Source organism: Pseudorca crassidens, chromosome 7, assembly GCF_039906515.1.
Source record: "Pseudorca crassidens isolate mPseCra1 chromosome 7, mPseCra1.hap1, whole genome shotgun sequence".
Lineage (NCBI taxonomy): Eukaryota > Metazoa > Chordata > Mammalia > Artiodactyla > Delphinidae > Pseudorca > Pseudorca crassidens.
In genome coordinates this window covers 114,187,353-114,206,601 of record NC_090302.1, presented here as the reverse complement: position 1 = coordinate 114,206,601, position 19,249 = coordinate 114,187,353, and the positions used below count along the sequence as shown (strand labels likewise).

General features: G+C 46.5%; 1 protein-coding gene across 8 annotated transcripts in view; it reads left to right on the top strand.

Moving 5' to 3' along the window:
- PALLD (palladin, cytoskeletal associated protein) overlaps window positions 1-19,249 on the top strand; it is a 399,249-nt gene that overhangs the window by 191,242 nt on the left and 188,758 nt on the right. For all 8 annotated transcript variants that reach the window (XM_067745408.1, XM_067745409.1, XM_067745411.1 and 5 more), the window contains 2 exons: window positions 10,555-10,674; window positions 12,440-12,779. In XM_067745408.1, the coding sequence (XP_067601509.1) occupies window positions 10,555-10,674; window positions 12,440-12,779 (460 nt within the window). The remainder of the gene's footprint in view (window positions 1-10,554; window positions 10,675-12,439; window positions 12,780-19,249) is intronic.

Here is a 19,249-nt window from a genome sequence, read left to right as displayed (position 1 = left end):
TTACTGGTTGGGGAACGGTGCACATAAAAGTGCGGTGCCCTGACTTTCAGTGTGCCTCCAGGGCCACCCGCCCTCCTAGATCTTGGAGAGTGGAATCTGTGCTTTGGTCCCGTGAGTCACGATGTGAAGGAAATTATAGTTTAAATGTACTGAGGTGCTGAGCAGTAGGAGGGCCACGGTGAGGATGTTTGAATGCGATTCCAGGTTAAGATTGGAGTAAGCAAAAGTGGGTTGGGTAAAGCCTGTGGTTCCCAAACCGTGTGGCAGGGCGCCCTGGGTGCCACACCATCCGGCAGAGGTGCTGGAGATGCTGGAGATTTTTGACAAACACAGTGACACTGGACATCTCATGGGGACGACTGCCGGCTTGAAACAGTTCCAACGTTACATCACCCTACATTCTCTGCTGTGACGTCATATCTTTGTGAAACTGAGTTTTTGGTGTGTGTGTGATAAAAAGCAAGTCCCACGTGAAAATCGGGTGGACTGTGAAAGCAGGCTGGCTGGGTCCCATCTGATTCCAGGAGGGATTGTGCCCTCCCAGCATATAAACACATCCATTAGTAAGTGATTGTGGTGATTTAAGAATAAAATATTGGTATTTTTCCTTCAATTTATATGTATTTTTTAAAACAATAACTAACTTATTAAGACCTAAATATTATTACGTTCTTTAGAAAGAACTGCTTAACGAAGGAGGCTATTCAGTATGTCTTTAGGTTTTGGAGCACCGTAAAAAATGACTGAGACACTTAGGGTCTCGTGAACCTAGAAGGTTTGGTGAGAAATCTCTGGGGAGAGAGGGAAAGGCACCAAGACACCAAAGGGAAAACTGCGTGACTGTTGGAACCCTGAGATCTGCGTGCCTCTGCCCCGCCGCCCCAAACTGGCCTCTAGAAGGCCAGCCTGGTGGAGACCGAAGGGCTCATTTCTGGGTGATGGCAGCATCCCAAGAGAAAAAAATCCATCCATAGTGATGCGGGAGTTTCTCCAAGACAGAGGCCATCTAGATTACACCCCGGGGAAGGCCAGGGCGAACGGCCGCTCTCTGCTGTCCAGATTCCCGTCAGCTCAGAGCCACGTCGGACAAGAAGAGATCAAAGGTGTCTGAAGAAACCTCCCTCTGGGATGATACAGGAGAGCACGAGCAACTCCCCAGAAAGCAGCTTGGAGGAAGCAGACTTGCAAAGAGAAGAAGATGTAAAAACAAAGCAGCGCTCTCGTCGGAGGGGTGAGAAAATCAGCGCATCCAAGAAGAAAAAATAACAGGTATAAGGGGGGAGGAGAGGAGGGACGTTCAGAACACAAGGCGTGCTTGCGATGAAAAAGCTGGTAGCAGAAATGAAAGTTAGGAAATGTCTCGCAAAGTAGGAGAAAAAGGCAGAGAAGGGATGTAGAGAGAAAAGGTAAGGACATTAGATGGTAGACCCGCCCCGGTAGACTACATACTCATAAGTAGGATTCCAGGAGAAGAGGACAAAGGGGAGAGATTATCCATGCAATTTGTTTTTCATTCCCCACACGGAAGGATATCAGTTTCCAGATTGAAAGGACCCGCTGAGATCACAACGTATGAAAACACATTGACAGCGGTGTGCACCGCTGTGAAATTCACAACATCCAGGACGAGGCCATGATGCTCTCCGTGTCCGGGGAGGAAGCACCAGGTCACAGCAAACTAACAGTATCAGAGTGACCTAGGACTTCTCAGCAGGCTTCCTAGGCACACAGACAGCGAAGCAACGCCTTCCAGATTCTGGTGTAAAATGACCTCCAACTCCATAAGGAGATGTGGTCAAGATTTTTCAGAGTTGCAGGGTCTCAAGGATTTTCCTCCGCAGCTTGTCTGTAGGGTGTGACCCCTGCAGCGAGAGAACTCACCGGCCAGAGCAAGATGTGAGGACAGGAGCATGACAGCAAATGCAGCCAGAGGCCGGGGTCCCCGGAAGGCACGGCTACACGTCCATGTGTGACAAGGACAGACACGGCAAGGCATTCATCCCTGAGAGCTCAGGGCCGCCGCCCATCTCCTGCCCTGACAACAGACGGTTGCGGGTGAGCTGACCCCAGGTCGCATCTCTGCTTGGCCCGGTCTGTCACTGCCTGCCGGGTCAGTTGGGAACACTGTTACCGCCCACGGAAGTGCTCTGATTTGACCCGGGGCTGAGATCTGGAAGTTGGCCATGTTGACCTTAAAAAGAGAGATTTCGGAGACACAGACACCACCAGTGATTCCTCCGGGCTGTCCAGTTCCTGCCCATGCTTAGCCCCTCCAGGTACCCACCGACCCACCCCCGGGAGCCCCAGATTTCCCAGGAAACCCCGTGGCCTTGCCTACCCCTTACCCCTGAGGGCTTTGGTAAATGTCTGGGGAAGTTGCACTTTTTTCTGACGGTGGGAAGGTGGCCTTTTTTTTTTTTTTTTAACATCTTTATTGGAGTATAATTGCTTTACAATGGTGTGTTAGTTTCTGTTGTATAACAAAGTGAATCAGCTATATGCATACATATATCCCCTCCCTCTTGCGTCTCCCTCCCACTCTCCCTAGCCCACCCCTCTAGGTGGTCACAAAGCACCGAGCTGATCTCCCTGTGCTATGCGGCTGCTTCCCACTAGCTATCCATTTTACATATGGTGGTATATATATGTCAATGCTACTCTCTCACTTCATCCCAGCTTACCCTTCCCCCTCCCCGTGTCCTCAAGTCCATTCTCTACATCTGCGTCTTTATTCCTGTCCTAGCCCTAGGTTCTTCAGAACCATTTTTTTTTCCTTTTTAAATTCCATATATATGTGTTAGCATACAGTATTTGTTTTTCTCTTTCTGACTTACTTCACTCTGTATGACAGACTCTAGGTCCGTCCACCTCATTACAAATAGCTCAATTTCGTTTCTTTTTATGGCTGAGTAATATTCCATTGTATATATGTGCCACATCTTCTTTATCCATTCATCTGTCGATGGACACTTAAGTTGCTTCCATGTCCTGGCTATTGTAAATAGAGCTGCAATGAACATTGAGGTGCATGTGTCTTTTAGAATTATGATTTTCTCATGATATATGCCCAGTAGTGGGATTGCTGGGTTGTATGGTAATTCTATTTTTAGTTTTATAAGGAACCTCCATACTGTTCTCCATAGTGGCTGTATCAATTTACATTCCTACCAACAGTGCAAGAGGGTTCCCTTTTCTCCACACCCTCTCCAGCATTTATTGCTTGTAGATTTTTTGATGATGGCCATTCTGACTGGTGTGAGATGATATCTCACTGTAGTTTTGATTTGCATTTCTCTAATGATTAATGATGTTGAGCGTCCTTTCATGTGTTTGTTGGCAGTCTGTATATCTTCTTTGGAGAAATGTCTATTTAGGTCTTCTGCCCATTTTTGGATCGGGTTGTTTGTTTATTTGATATTGAGCTGCATGAGCTGCTTGTATATTTTGGAGATTAATCCTTTGTCAGTTGCTTCATTTGCAAATATTTTCTCCCATTGTGAGGGTTGTCTTTTCATCTTGTTTATGTTTTCTTTTGCTGTGCAAAATCTTTTAAGTTTCATTAAGTCCCATTTGTTCATTTTTGGTTTTATTTCCATTTCTCTAGGAGATGGGTCAAAAAGGATCTTGCTGTGATATATGTCATAGAGTGTTCTTCCTATGTTTTCCTCTAAGAGTTTTATAGTGTCTGGCCTTATATTTAGGTCTTTAATCCATTTTGAGTGTATTTTTGTGTATGGTGTCAGGGAGTGTTCTAATTTCATTCTTTTACATGTAGCTGTCCAGTTTACCCAGCACCACTTATTGAAGAGGCTGTAGGTGGCCTTTTCTTTACACAACAAGATAAATGCTTGTTAGTCAGCATTTAAAAACTTAGTGAAGTAAGTCAGACAGAAAAAGACAAATATCATAGAATATCACTTATACATGGAATCTAAAGAAATGGTACAAATGAACCTATTTACAAAACAGAAATAGAGTCACAGATGTAGAAAACCAATGGTTACCAGGGGGTAAAAGGGGAAGGGATAATATGGGAGATTGGGATTGACATATACACACTAGTATGTGTAAAATAGTTGACTAATAAGGCCCTACTGTACAGCACAGGGAACTCTGCTCAATACTCTGTAATGGCCTATGTGGGAAAAGAATCTAAAAAAGAGTGGATACATGTATATGTATAACTGATTCACTTTGTTGTACACCTGAAACTAACATGACATTGTAAATCAACTGTACTCTAATAAAAATTAAAATAAAACAAAAACTAAACGCATTTTTGAAGGATACATACATATGTGGTAAACATATAAGGAAAATCAAAGGAGTGATTATCTCTAAAGGGGAAGGAAGATTCAGCTGGGGAGGGCGTATGGGACATTCTGCAGTATTGGTCATCTTTTATTGCTTAGACTTATTGATGGGTGTGCAGGGTTTCATTTCATTGTTACTCCTTAAACTGTGCATTTTTATTAAAAATTTTTTTATTGAAGCATAGTTGATTTATAATGTGTTCATTTCTGCTGTACAGCAAAGTGAATCAGTTATACATGTATAGTCTTTTTCATATTCTTTTCCATTATGGTTCATCTAGCATATTGAATATCGTTCCCTGTGCTCTACAGTAGGACCTTGTTGTTTATCCATCCTATATGTACTAGTTTGCGTCTGCTAACCCCAAACTCCCAATCCATCCCTTCCCCAGCCCCCTCCTCTTTGGCAACCACAAGTGTGTTCTCTATGTCCGTGAGTCTTAAACTGTGTACTTTAAATATCTTTCTCTATATATGATACAGTTTGAAGTTTTAAAAAATCCTTTATAAAAATTTATACAAGGCTTACAGTTACCCACACTGAATCTCATCTTGCTGATTTTAGCCCAGAGTCCTTTTTTATTAGTTGTGTTAGCCAAACCATGTGGTTTGGAAGGTAAAAGCTGGATTTTTTTTTTTTTAAGTTAGGCCGGCCCCCAAAGGGGGGGAAGAAACCTGTGAAGGACGACATTTATGAACGTGTTCCCTCATTACCCAGAGGACTTAGTAAGGTTATCCTTGCTGCGTCATCATTTTATGTTTCTGCAAACAAAATGGTTTTGTTTGTATTTAACCAAGAGTTCAGCATGTCCAAGAACTTGAGTGAAATTTGGGGTTAACCTCTGAGAGATATTTATGTGATTAAGTAATTTTTAGGCAACTTTAGAAAGCAGAATTTACCATCAGCAAAAATGGTTTCCAGTTTACTAAGTGATTATACGCCCTCAAATCAAAAGTCACCAGTTAGGAAAATTGGATTAAAAAGGATTGTACTTAGAGTTATTAATAACTTTAAATTTTTGCGTTTTTTAAAGGACATTTTTTAAATAAAAATAAGTGAGCCTCTATTTCCCTTTATTTGAGACAAGCAGTCACTTCCTGATTCCCATCCCTCACCAAAATGTACTTCACAGAAATCTTAAGGTCTTTGTTTGAATAAGATGTTACTAGATGAAAATTCAGTGCTGCAGCTGGGCTCATCTCCTGTCCTGCTGGCTTTCTTCATCCCTGTAATGTCAGAGCCATCCCAGCTGAGACGCTCCTTTCTCTCAGCAAAATGTGAGCCTCTTGTCACTTTTGGATGAAATTTTCCAAGAGAATCAAAGCTGAACAACTTTTAGGGCATTGGACTAATGTTTTATCTAGTAAAAGTCCCTGAGACAAAGCAGTGTCTGAAGATCACCGAAAGAACTTGCCAGTGCTTTTTTATTCTTATTTTTTTCTTCCATATATAGACTGTCCAGTCGGTCATCAGCTCTGTGCATGAATCTACCTCATTTTATGCAATAGAAGTGTTCCTGAAAATTCATAGAAAATGAAGTTAGTTCAGTCAGATTCGAAACATGCAATCTTTTCATTCTCAAAAGGGCCCTCTGGAGGAGAAGGGGCAACTGTATAAACAAGCTCAGGTTTTCTTAAAATGGCATAACTTAAAAAAAAAATCAAAATTGTAGATAACACAAGAAGACACCCTGAGAGTTGGCCAGATCATCACTCCAAAGCCACTTTCTATTATCCCTGCTGGATAAGATTTTACCCTGATTTAAAATGTAGGTTCAGGGCACAGAACTGTGTTAACTGTAAACACAGTGTTTACAGGGAAAGTGTTCTCAGGCATTGAGAGCAATGGCATTTCTCTGTCTCCAGAAAGTCCATCTTCCCAGGCTGAGAGAAGACCGTTCAAGTGCATCGACCCTGGGAGGACAGTGCAGGGAGGGAGGGGTCAGCCACGGCAGCTGACGGCCCCAGGCTCCCAACAGCATTCTCTAAGATGGAGCCCATCTCCCAGAGGATGGGGGGGGGGTGGTTTTCCCCAAATCTCTACAGACTGGGCTGTTCATTTCTTCTCCCACCGTCATGGCCACGTGACAGTGTCCTTCGGACTGGGCTTGTATCCTTCCAGTGTATCTCATATATTGGAGGACACACAGCCCACCTACTTGGGCAGATGGGTTTCTAGTGAGTTACTTGGATAGTGAGAGTAATTGAAGTGTTCAGATCCAGGAAACTCCTTGTTTCCCATCTTAAATCTTTTATTACTTCATTTCTCATTGGGTTTCTCATGTCCTGGACCAGGAAAAAATGCAGAACAGCTAAGAGGCCTTGTGCTGTCGGAAGAAGGAGCTTGTGGGGGACGGGGTGTGACTGTCAGCATTTTGGCCTCAACATTAACCATGACCTTGAGAGGATCCCTTTGGACCTTGGACCTCACTTGAAGAAATGAGCAACTTGGGCTCGTCCACATACAGTCCTTTACAGCTGTAATATCCTGTGCTTTATTGACCCTCCTCTGGTTAAGGACACTTCTAACTCATCTCGTAACCATGTGTATTCAATTTAAAATTCCCAGTCCCTGTTGCCTTTCCAGATACATCTCACTTTCCCAGTGATTCATCTTATGTGAAGCTCTGACTTGAATTATTTCCACACTTTATTCCTCTTTGATTGAGAAGCCTTGAACTGTGTGCAGTACACTCAGAAACACACAGGGTACCTTCCTTCACGCCCTCTGTCATCCTGTCATTTTCCTTCTGTTCAGGGAGCCTTTTTATCAATAATAATTGTGTGCTTTAAATGTATTCAAGCCTTGGGACTTCCCTGGTGGTGCAGTGGTTAAGAATCCACTTGCCGATGCAGGGGACACGTGTTCGAGCCCTGGTCCGGGAAGATCCCACATGCCCCAGAGCAACCAAGCCCGTACGCCACAACTATTGAGCCTGCGCTCTAGAGCCTGTGAGCCACAACTACTGAGCCCGTGTGCCTGAACTACCGAAGCCTGCGCGGCTAGAGCCCGTGCTCCACAACAAGAGAGGCCACCACAATGAGAAGCTTGCACGCCGCAACGAAGAGTAGCCCCCGCTCGCCACAACTAGAGAAAGCCCGCGCGCAGCAACGAAGACCCAACACAGCCAAAAATTTTTTAAAAATTAAAGAAAAAATGTATCTGATGCCTTTACCTGCAAACTCTTTTCTTAATATGCCAAAAACCTCAGCAGGATTCCTTGATGTTTTTTGAGCCAGGAACTCTGGTGGGCCCGACAGCGCAGTGTTTTTAAACTGTGGATCATGACCCATGAAAGTGGGTGGCAACCACCACTAGTTTAAAATAAAATAGAAGAGAAAATGGGTAGTAACCAGAATTTTCCCACTATTTCTAGCACAGGAAGTCTTCAAGGATACCATTCTTTCAAAAAGAGAAAATAATTCTGTTTGTTTGAAACAAGGCAACAGATTTTTAAGAACTCAGCCTATCTTTTTTTTTTTCTTTTAAATTTTGGGGGTAGGAGTTTATTAATTAATTTATTTATTTTTGCTGTGTTGGGTCTTCGTTTCTGTGCGAGGGCTTTCTCTAGCTGTGGCAAACGGGGGCCACTCTTCATCGCGGTGCGCGGGCCTCTCACTATCGCGGCCTCTCTTGTTGCGGAGCACAGGCTCCAGACGTGCAGGCTCAGTAGTTGTGGCTCACGGGCCTAGTTGCTCCACGGCATGTGGGATCCTCCCAGACCAGGGCTCGAACCCGTTTCCCCTGCATTAGCAGGCAGATTCTCAACCACTGCGCCACCAGGGAAGCCCCGAACTCAGCCTATCTTGTAATTGAAATCAACGCCCACGAGCTCTCTTGGGACATAAAAGAAGATTCACTTTCATTTTATTTATCATTTAATTGGTTCACCTTTGCGTTTATTACTTTTATTGGTATTTAAAAATGGACATGTAATTTTAATAGTTACAAATGTTTGTATTAGAAGGTAGGACTTTTACCCACAGTGAGCACTTTGCCCTCCCAGTGTTTCAAACATAACATCTGTTTGAGGGCAAGTTTGCTAATTTTCATTACTGATGTTTGACTCCAGGGGAGACGCATTCCTCTAAATCCTGAAAAGCTTGCCCTCAGGGCTGTTAGAGAAGGAGCTTGGAAGAGAAGTTGCCCACATCCTGGTTCTTGAAAGCATGGCTGCCCAGACATCGGTGGCTCCAGGTGGCGACCACCCATGTCCCTAATCCTGAGGGTCAGCCGCTCAGCTTAGCCCCCAGTGGGGCACCAGACTTGGCCCACCCAGGTGGGCTCACTCCACGGGCTGTGGCTGGCCTCCAGGTTGGCAGGGATGAGCCGGGTGGTCTCAGTTGTGGTGGCCCATCTCTGCTCAGGGGCCCCTTTCTCCAGCCCCATGGCCTCCATCCCTGAGGGGTTCAGCCGGGCTCCTAGAGATGGAGCAGAACCAGAGGGGACCTGAGGCTTTGGCTCAGAACAGACATCACTCCCACCGCTTCCAGGGTTAAAACAGCCGTCAGGCCAGCCGGAACCCCAGGGCTAGGGAAGGGGATGGGGCTGCAGAGTCCCATTGCAGCAGGGCCTGGATGCAGGAGGGGATAACTGCAGCCATTCCTGCAAAAAATCTATGGTACAGAGTCTCACGTGGCCCACATAATGTGTGAATAATCAACAGGCTCTGTGGGAATCAGAAGTATATGATTTTTTTTAATTAATTTATTTATTTTTGGCTGTGTTGGGTCTTCGTTTCTGTGCAAGGGCTTTCTCTCGTTGCGGTGAGCAGGGGCCACTCTTCATCGCGGTGCACGGGCCTCTCACTGCTGTGGCCTCTCTTGTTGCGGAGCACAGGCTCCAGACGCACAGGCTCAGTAGTTGTGGCTCACAGGCCTAGTTGCTCCGCGGCATGTGGGATCTTCCCAGACCAGGGCTTGAACCCGTGTCCCCTGCATTGGCAGGCGGATTCTTAACCACTGCGCCACTAGGGAAGCCCCTAGTGTATATGACTTTTCTTAACACTTACCAACACAATCGTCTTATGTTACTTGTACAATATAGACAATCATTGAATTTAAAAATAGTTAATGCACTCCCATAATAATACATACGTACATACATTAATTAATTAATTAGAAATAGCTAATACACTCTTGATCAAGCTGCTTCTTAATGGGACAGCTAACAGTTCCTGACGACAAAGCATTTAGCACGCACCAGGCAGCACCCTAAGAACAGTGTGTATCATGTCCCAAGAATAGATGGTCGTGAGGAGCATGGAGTCTGGAGCCCATCTTGGTTCAAGTTGCCACTCATGAGCTGCGTGACTTTGGGTAAATCAATTAGCCTTACTGTGCTTCAGCTTTCCTGTCTGTAAAACAGGCTAAGCGTAGTCAATGTAACTCATAAGGTTGACATGAGGGTTAAATCTAAATGCATCTATATTCAGTGCTGGTAGTGTTACCTAGTGCCTGAGAAGGGCTTACGTAACTGTCAGCTGTTGTCATGGTTACCATCATCCCCCCTCACAGTAACCCTGTGACGGTTGATTTATGAGTCATGATTCATACAAATCCTAAAAGGTGGGTTCTCTTATTATCTCCATCTTCTAGGTAAGGGCCCTGAAGTTCGGGGAGGTTGACCAAAGTCACAAAAGCCCCATGGGGCAGCGCCCTCATTCAGGCCCCGGCAGCTGGTTCCAGAGTCCGGGCTTTGCATTGCTACAGAACATGGCCGCACTGTGTAACAGTAGTTTCCAGAATAATTGTCTGCCGTCAAACATTTCCATGTTATGTTCTTTTTTTCCCATTGTCAGCTTTTCAGAGAAGCTTGATTTTCCCCACCAGTGGCTTTTCAGTTGAGCAGCTCCATTGTAGTTGAAAGGCCTTCCATGACCATCAACCAAACTAGGCAGTAGCTGGCATCTTCCACATGCCTAGCACAGAGGCACACACTTTGCAAACTTCTTGTGTCCTCTACACAGATACACTCGTGAGGTATAGGTTATCCCTGTTTTATAGGTGAGGAAACCAAGGCTGATGAAAAATCACAAAGGATGAGTCCCACTCCAAAGCTTTTGCCACTGGGTTGAACAGCTCAATTAAATGTCAGGAGATTCTCTTGTGACGACTTCGTAAAGTGACCCTATAATAATTGTTACTGAATTTGCTTGTTTTAGAAAGGCAGAGGGTCTGGCTTCTTTGGACCAACTTTGTGGTTACCCTCTGATGAGTTACTCTGCTCTCTTCCTTCCAGAGGAGATCTGCACCCTCGTTATAGCAGAGACGTTCCCTGAGGACGCCGGGATCTTCACGTGCTCGGCGAGCAATGATTACGGGTCAGCGACCAGCACTGCTCAGCTGGTGGTCACCTCAGGTATGTGAGGAGCGAAGGGTTGACGGGTCCCCACGGCAGAAAGGACCCACCGGGAGGACTGCTCAGCCTCCAGGAATGCTTTGCCCCGGGGGTCATCCTCACAACCAGGGTTTCATCACCGAAACAAAAGGCTGGGGTGGGAGAGGGGGAGGGGAAGCGAAGATGAAAACACAAAGGTGATGATGATGTAGCAGCGAAACACACGTGGGGCTCTTCCTTCAGTCTTGGGATCTTGGTCTTGGAAACAATGCGATGGCTGCCCAAGGGCCTCCTGCTGGCCCAGAACTCTGCTCACACCAGTGTCCACGGGGTCTAGAGATACTGGCGCAAACCAGTCACTGTTTAACCCACTAGATAAACCTAGAGAAGCTGTAAAGATCTTAGAAACCAGATTTCACTGAGACTGGACGCCTATGAAAAACTAAAGGAATGTATTTTATTATTAAAACCAACATTCAGAAATATCTGGGCAGTTTTTTAAACTCAGAAACTTAGTGCTAGGGAAAGCAACCTGAAACAGTTCTTTTCCTTTATTTCTTTGACTTTTAGTTAACTGTTTTCTATTATTAATTAGCTTTACCTGGTCTTTACGGCCTTATTTCTGTTGTTTATTTTACAGTGGTTTTAAAAATACCTCTTTGGCCAAGCCCAGTACGGGGCACCATGGTTAGGAGGCAGTGAAGACACAGCCAAGTGGTACCTAGATTTCTCTAGAACAGGGAGAACTCGTGCTAGGGGGCGGCAGAGACACAGAAAAAACCAGTTTAGGGCTGTAGTGGGGAATTAGTGCTTTTTCATCTTCATTAAGAAACGTAAAGTTCACCTTAATGGGACACCAGTGGATAGGAATGAGGGCTCTAAGTGTTAACAGGAAACTCCAGGGTCACGATCAGAGCTCCAGGGAGGATCCCAGTATTTTGATTTTGAGTTGAAGACAGTCCCAGCAAATGGCCACAGCAAGAGTGCAGTGCTCTAACCACACGGCCAAAACTCCGGGCTCCTCGTCCGCGTGGCAGAAATTAACATGCAGTATTTCCCATTTTCCTCGGGGATAAATCTGCTCTAGGCCAAACGTAAGAGCTATTTTTGAGCTACATGTTCACCTCAGTAGGCATTTTTTGGAGCTCTGCTGGACTCTGCGCAAGGCAAGGAATACAAAGATACTCTTAAGATGCGTTCGGGCCATTGACAGGAACAAGCAAAACTTTCTTTTGTATCAAGTTACAGCTGGTGTCAGTCATGTGAACCGGAAAAAATTGTCCGTGAGATTGTAAGACATTTCCCTTAGACTCAGAGCTTCACTTGGCTTTATGATGGATGAATGAATGAGTGAATGAGTGAATACCCGTTGCCCAGCACCGAAAACCTTTGTAGCCTACACTAACGTCAGCAAAGCTCAGGTAGGATGTTCCGTTGGATCCATGGGCTGAAATGCAAGAAGACAAAGCATCATTAGTTGATACTGTTTGTGTTGTCATTTGTTTTTTTGATGCTGTTTGTGTTGTGTGTGTGTGTTTTAACCAAGTTCTATCTTTAGCTCTTGTTTGAAATTTGTTAATGAATTGGTAGCTGGTCTCCCAGCTGGTGGGCCATTCAGGAAATGAAACAGGTGCAGTGAAATCAAGCCTGGGAGACCCAGGCCCCCCCTCGGCCTTGCCCCATCAACAGCTAACAGGACCCTGGGCTCCCAGGCTGTCTGTGACGGTGGGAAGGATCTGTGGATCCTAAGCATATCACGGTGTCTTCCCCCTGTCCCCTCCCTCAGCCAACATGGACACCTGCAGCTACGACTCAGCCGGAGAGGCCAGCAGTGGCCGCTTCCAGCCCTCCCCGCTGCCCCCTCCAATCTGGGACACCGGCTCTTTCGAGTTGGCTTCACAGAAACCAGCTGAGATCCAGCACGTGACCGGCCCCGTGTTCGGGCTGAGCCCGACGGCCCTTCAGTTCAATTCCGCCGCGGAGAGGGAAACCAACGGCGTCCACCCGGGCCACGGAGTGAATGGACTGATGAACGGCAGAGCTGATGGCAGCAAAGCTCTTCCCAGCGCAGCCGTCCTGCTGTCACCCACAAAGGAGCCCCCCCCTCTGCTTGCCAAACCGAAACTGTGAGTACTCCCGTACGACTTGATCACACTGTGGTACTTGCGCTGAATTGCCTCTGTTGCCAGGGAAACCGTTTTGCCTGGGCTCCACCACGGGGCAAGTGGCCCCTCCTGCAGGCGAGTTGTCCCGGGCTGGTGTGACCTTGCTACCAAGTGGGGTCCTTGAAAAATATAAATGATACCCCAAAGTAAAGAAGGTAAATGAGAAGCTTGGTCAAATCTGCCTTTTGCTAAAAACTGTAAATGGTTTCAGCTGTGAAAGTATCTGTGCCTGGTGCAGCCTTCCGACGTATGCAAGGGTGTAGCCCTCCCCAGAGGAGATGGGAAGGGAGTACGTTGAGCTGTTTGTTAAAAGCATTTCCAAATGTTTCGCATTTAAGAATCAGTAAGCAAATCCGATACAGATAAGCACGGGAAGCCTGAAAGCTGAGGATGGAGATTGCAGGTGCAGACCCTGGGGAAGGAATGAGTGCAGAGCGCCCTTCCCAGCCCGACCCACTGGGCTTTGGGACCCACGGAAGGCATGTTTCCGCGGATACCACCTTCGTACTTGGTTTCCATTATCTTGTTAGGATGATAAATCTTGCGTGCGCTGTTTCCATTGGCACCACCGGGGAGGGTGGTGATGATCGGAGCTGTCACAGTGTCAGAGAGGAGGAATCAGTTAACAGAACAGACCTCGAGTCACTGCCCTGATGGAGGTCGGTGGAAACGTCAGCGTCACATCAAATGTGTACACAGTCTACGTGGCCACATTTCCTTGAGAATGAATTCTCCAGGATCTGGGAAAGCGCCCTGCGTTCTCCCCGTGATGTCTGAGCTTTGTGATTTGGGGCAGGAAGGATGGCTTCAGGATAGGAGTTACTCTTTGCTTCCCTGCTACTGAACAGCCTGCTTTATTCTCCGTTCCATCAGCTCATTGGTGAGAATAGGTCGGTATTCAAATGAGAATAATGTCTTATATCCGTACATCACTTTATTGTTAGGCGATTTGATGAGCATTATTAGACTAATCAAGTAACAAATCATCCAGACAGATGGCTTAAGTTAACAAATGGGCGGGCAATTTTATAAAAGTAAACTCCTTGACAATCTTGTGTTGCAGTTTCAGAAATCTCTCTTTTACTACCCCGCATTTTGTAGGCAGCAGGGCTGCTAGGTCTGTGTACGGTAGCGAATGTTCCATACCTAGACTCCAGGCGGGCTGAGATGCCGGGCAGGTCGCAGGAGCTCAGAAGTGGCAGCCTTAAAAGAGATTTATACTCTTGTAGCTCCAACCCACTCAATGAACCGCCTCTGCTGACTGCCTTTATCTTTGCATCTTGAATATGTATTTGCAGTGCTTTTAATGAAATAAGGGACCTGCCTTCCTGAGGGAGAACGGGCGGGGTGTCCACTGACTGGGCCCCGGCTGGGCTCTCAGTGAAGTGCGTCTGCCCTAATAGCTCAGAAAGTGAGTACAAATCACAGGAGAGCAAACGGGAGGGGCTGTTAACATGCCTTTGCAGCCCTCCTTATCTCAGGAGTTTGAACAGCTCTTCAGCTTTGAGCTGGACTTAGGTGCGGTTAGTGTCTCTGGGAGGGTGGGGCGCTGTCTGTAAAAGGCAGACAGAACACTTGGGTGGTTATTAAGAGGCTGTGGAGCTACAGGTTTGAAGAGTGGCGTCATGATCTGCTTCTTAGTCAGGTTTTCAGTATAAGGTAAGATACAGGGAAAGTGGATTTCAGTGTTTAAATTCCCTTCATGCGGAAATTTAGGGAAACCTGGTAGCTTAGAAATAACATTGCTAGTAGCAGGTTTTCCTGCTGCTTTCCTTTTTTTCAAAGCTTTTTGTGTTTAAATAGATCCTTAGAGCATCACTTCATGATTTTCATATTGTATAATTACCTGCCAGTTACGAGGTAGGAAATAATATGTGATTGACACTTTCAAATATATATATCAATTTTAAAATGTTCTTATGAATTGCAATCCTTTTTTGGATTTTGTTTTAATTACAAAGTAAGTGCGTGCTCGAGGTGACAATTCAAACAAAACAGAAGTACCTGAGGTAACCAGCGTCATGGTTTGGTACGAGGTCTTCCACCCTTTCTCTGTTATCATGGTCTTTTCAGAAAATGTTTGCTCATTGTTTCAGGAGTTGTATCCATTGGTAGGAATGCCATCGAATGACATCTGCAAATCACGTAGAATGACATCCAAGGAATTGATGATTCATGTCACTGCCAAGTAAAATTCCTGTTCATGTCTACTTCCCTTCATACATTGGGAAAGAAGGAAATTTTGAGTCTTGTGGTTGGCAGTGGGGAAACTGGTGCACTTGAATCTTTTTTCATCGGCCCGTGACTTTACTACTCTTCATAAAAAAAGGAGAGGCTTATATTTGGGGGAGTTTTATGGCATTTCATTCATCTGAACCATTTGTAAGCAAACAGGAAACAATTAGGAGGGGACAAATAATAGGAATTTAAATATGTCCTCTTAATAGATGAACCTGAAAAGGGTGTTTGATTTGTCAGATTCCTGAAAAATTATCATTGTCAGAAGGAAAATCTCTTTGCACTCTTTTCTCTCAAATAGCTCACTATTTATTATGGAAAGGGGAAAAAAATCAGACTGAAACAAAATGGTAGAAACGTCCTGAGTTCCCTTCTGCAGCAAGGTCCTCCCACAGAAATCCTCACCAGGGGTCTTGCCGCCCTTCCAGCCTCCAGCTGTATCTGTGCTCCTGGCCCATGGTCGTGGGATCCACGTCCACTCCCGTTTCTGCATCTCTCAGTGTCTTTGGCTCAGACACCACCCCTCGGGTGTGAGTTAAACACGATTGGATGTGGGCCATTCAGTGAGTTCCAGGTGCCAGACACAACGCACCGTGGGCCAGAGGAGCACTGAGACTCCCCCCAGGAAGGAATTCACCCGTGAGAGTTGTTGGTGTGACTCGGTGTCGGACACTTAGCACCGTCCACCGCAGTGCAAAGAAGAGAAGCCCCGTGCTGCTGACATCATAGCTCTTATCAGAGAAAAAGAGGAAGGAAGGAACATACGCCTAGCTTTTGTGAACTGTTTTTTATATTATTGTCCTTGTTCAGGGCACACCAAGTAAGTCTGTTGCTGCCCACTCTCTACAAATGATGCCCGAAGATTCAACATAAATACACGACTCTGTTTGTTAATAGGAAATCAAGTCCCAAGAATCTTTTTTTCTTGCCAAAACATAGTCCCTGGAGGACATGGGCGTGCAGGGTCTCCAGGATTAAACCCTGGAGGGAGACTTTGGAGCCAGATTGAGCAGGTGCCTTACAGGTCCTGTTCTCCCACTAAGCTCGTCTCTCCAGTTAGGCCAAGCAGCATGGAAAGACCCGTATGCTGTTTTCAAACCCCATTTCTTTCTTCTTTGATATTCGTCCTCCGTCTTGTGGAAGAAGCAAGATGAGGCACCCAGGAGGGGCTGGCTAGAGGGGAGGCCGTGGGTAAGTCCCTGCACTGGACCCAGGACAGCTCAGCGGCTGAAACGGTGCCAGGCACATGGCCCAGCCCTCAAAGCCCAGGCCCTGGGGTGGGAGAATGATCCTGAAGCGCTCGCAGCGTGGTCACCTGCTCCATCACCAGCCCAACGAGGTGCCTCTCCCTTTGTTCCTGTCCTCCCTGCTCTCTCTTCCCTCGGCCGCTAAAGAGAACATGGTGTCAGGAGTTCCCACCTGAAAATGGTGCAGTGACTGCAGGCTGAATCAGGCTTCTCCAAGCGGCCACGTCTCAGACCTTTGCATCTCTCTTCCTCCTTTCTCTTGCTCCCACCCTGAGAGAGCTGGTTATTCCAGCAATGCTTGTCTCGAGGACAGGGGCAGGTCCTGTAAACTCACCGCTGCTTAGGTGTCGGGTTTTACGTGTCACCTCGTGCAGTTCTGCCCTGACATGTGCGTGACGATGAGCGGCCGAGAGCCCTGTGAGAGTAGGAGGAGAAGGGGGAGGGTGCTGGAGAGAGACAGGAGAGGAGGGGGCGGCCTGCACCGCTCTCGCATCAGGGGCTCAGCTGGGCCAGGCTTGCTGTCTCTGGGACATCCCTGTGGTCCCCTCCGCGCTCCTGGACACTAAGAGGGGCACAGGGGTTCCCTTGCCTGGACTGTTCGCTCCCCGGCATGTCCTGCCCGCTGCTGAGGGCGGCTGGTCTTCCCACTTGCCGCATCCCCCGGGGCCCCCAGTCCAGAGCGGCCCCCAGCCGTGCCCCGTAAACCACACCGTCTGCTGTCTGCACAACACGGAATTATTTCTCACAGTGGCTTATTTACTTGCATGTTGCTTTGGGCGTTGCTTTCCCCCACTGTTAGAGCGAAAGACCTTGACTGTCTCTTCACTGCTCTTTCGCCGGGTCCTGCGGCCTGACAAACAGTGAACACTCGAAAGATCTGAATGAATGAAGCAAGAACAGACCCATAAAGAGGAAGAGAAAGGCCTCCCATGTTTAGAGCAACCCGTTCATTGTGCTTAACTTTGACCCACATGTACTGTGGGATTTCTACTTTCCAACCCCACCCATCCCAGACGTTTCCCACTTGACAGTACCTCCCAGCTGACACCCTTATCCTATAAGCTGAATGAGGATGAAGGATGAAATAAGAATCCCATTGGCTAGAATCACATTAGAAAAGGATGTCCAGGGTACTTAATTTGGGAGCCTTTTCAACTCCTTTCTCGTTTCTCCCGTGTTCTCCTTTTATGAAAGTCTGACTTTAAAATGTTGTAGACACAAATGAGACGTTTGGGAAAACGAGGGACCCATCACTCTCCTGTCCACCCCCCACTGGCTGGAGGACAAGCAAACTGCTGTTCAAGGTATGTGGGCTTGACATGTCAGCACCCCGTCCAATGCAGACGCTGGATGACGGGCCGAGGGCTTCTGGGCTGCTCCGCACGTCCTGTTGATGTTGGACGCGGTCCAAGCCCGGGTGTGGCTCGGTCAATGCAACTGGGAAAGTTGGATGTTTTCCGTCTTTGAACCTCTGCTGGTTGGGGTTCAAAGTCTCACTCTGTGACTGTTTGACATTCGAATACCAATGGTCTCTTAGGTTCTATCCAAGGTAGAGGCTTACCTGCTAGGTCTAAACACACACACAAAACAAAGAGACGATAAGCAAAACAATTAAGGTCAAAATAAGAACCAAAGGTCAAAGAGATGACCTCTCCCAGCAGTTGTGAAGAGGTCATTCTTTTAAAGTAAAAAAAAAAAAAGTTATTTATTATTTGGCTGCGCCGGGTCTTCGTTGCAGCTCGCGGGATCTTTAGTTGCAGCATGCGGGGTCTTTTAGTTGTGGCATGCGGGATCTAGTCCCCGGACCAGGGATAGAACCCGGGCCCACTGCGTTGGGAGCATGGAGTCTTAGCCACTGGACCACCAGGGAAGCCCCAGGAGTTCCTAAAATGTACAGAAATGTCCTGAGAATCTAGCTCACGTGTCATTCCCTGCCTCCTGATGAGTGTGCAGTGTTGGGCGATGCTGGCACCCAAGGCACAAAGAGGAAGAAGACAGCGGTGTTACCTTTGAGTAATTCATGACCAAGTACTGCTCAGATCACACTGGCAGGAACACACACAATTCTGCACGTCTGTCAGCGTCACGCAGACGTGTAGAATGACCAGTCCCTAGATTAGCTTCCGCGCAATCCAAAATGCCTTCTCTTCCCAGTTTGATGTTTGGAAGATAAGCCGCTCTGCTTCTGATTCCGAAAACCGAATAGGCACCAGCTTCCATTTCTGGTTGAATGATTTTCCTTGTCTGCTGAGTCTAGTCAAATAACGAAGCAATTTAGTGACAGTGGAAGTGCAAAGTATAGAACCAGAAGGGTTTTCAAAGTAATATTAGGACAAAAAAATAGGGCAGCAAGAAGTTTCTTCAATTTGTTATTATAAAATCACAGGCACACACTCATCCATGTGTTTATGGGACCGTGGTCCTAATTCTGAAGCCCCTGGCCGTGCGGGTGTGGACTCCTCGTGATATAATATGATGATGGCTTTGCAGGAACAGTGTTGATGTTGAATCGCTTTGAAGCAGCCCCTCCCAGGAATGCAAAGTCCAATCAAGGAACTTCCTGAAGCTTAAAGCTTTTCAGGAAGGAATAACATCTCGATGTATCCTTCCTTCCTCATGGTTTTTTCACCTCAATATTGGCTCTGACACAGAGTCACATTCTTGGATGTTAGGATATGAGTGCTCTGCTGTGCTAGTCGCTTGGTGAGTGTAAAGTTTTAATTACATTTCCTGAAGAAGCTTGAGTCCTTTTTATGGCCGGTAGCCTTATCTGGTGTCTAAAATACAGTTGAAAATACTTACAGATAATCTACATAGTTTTGAAGTAGTTCTCAACCATCCAGAGGAAGTACCAGATAGTCATCTCAAATATTGGGTGCTTTCCTGAAAGAGTCGATGATGATGCAATCTCTCTTCAGTGTGTCCATCTCATCTGGCCTACGCGCA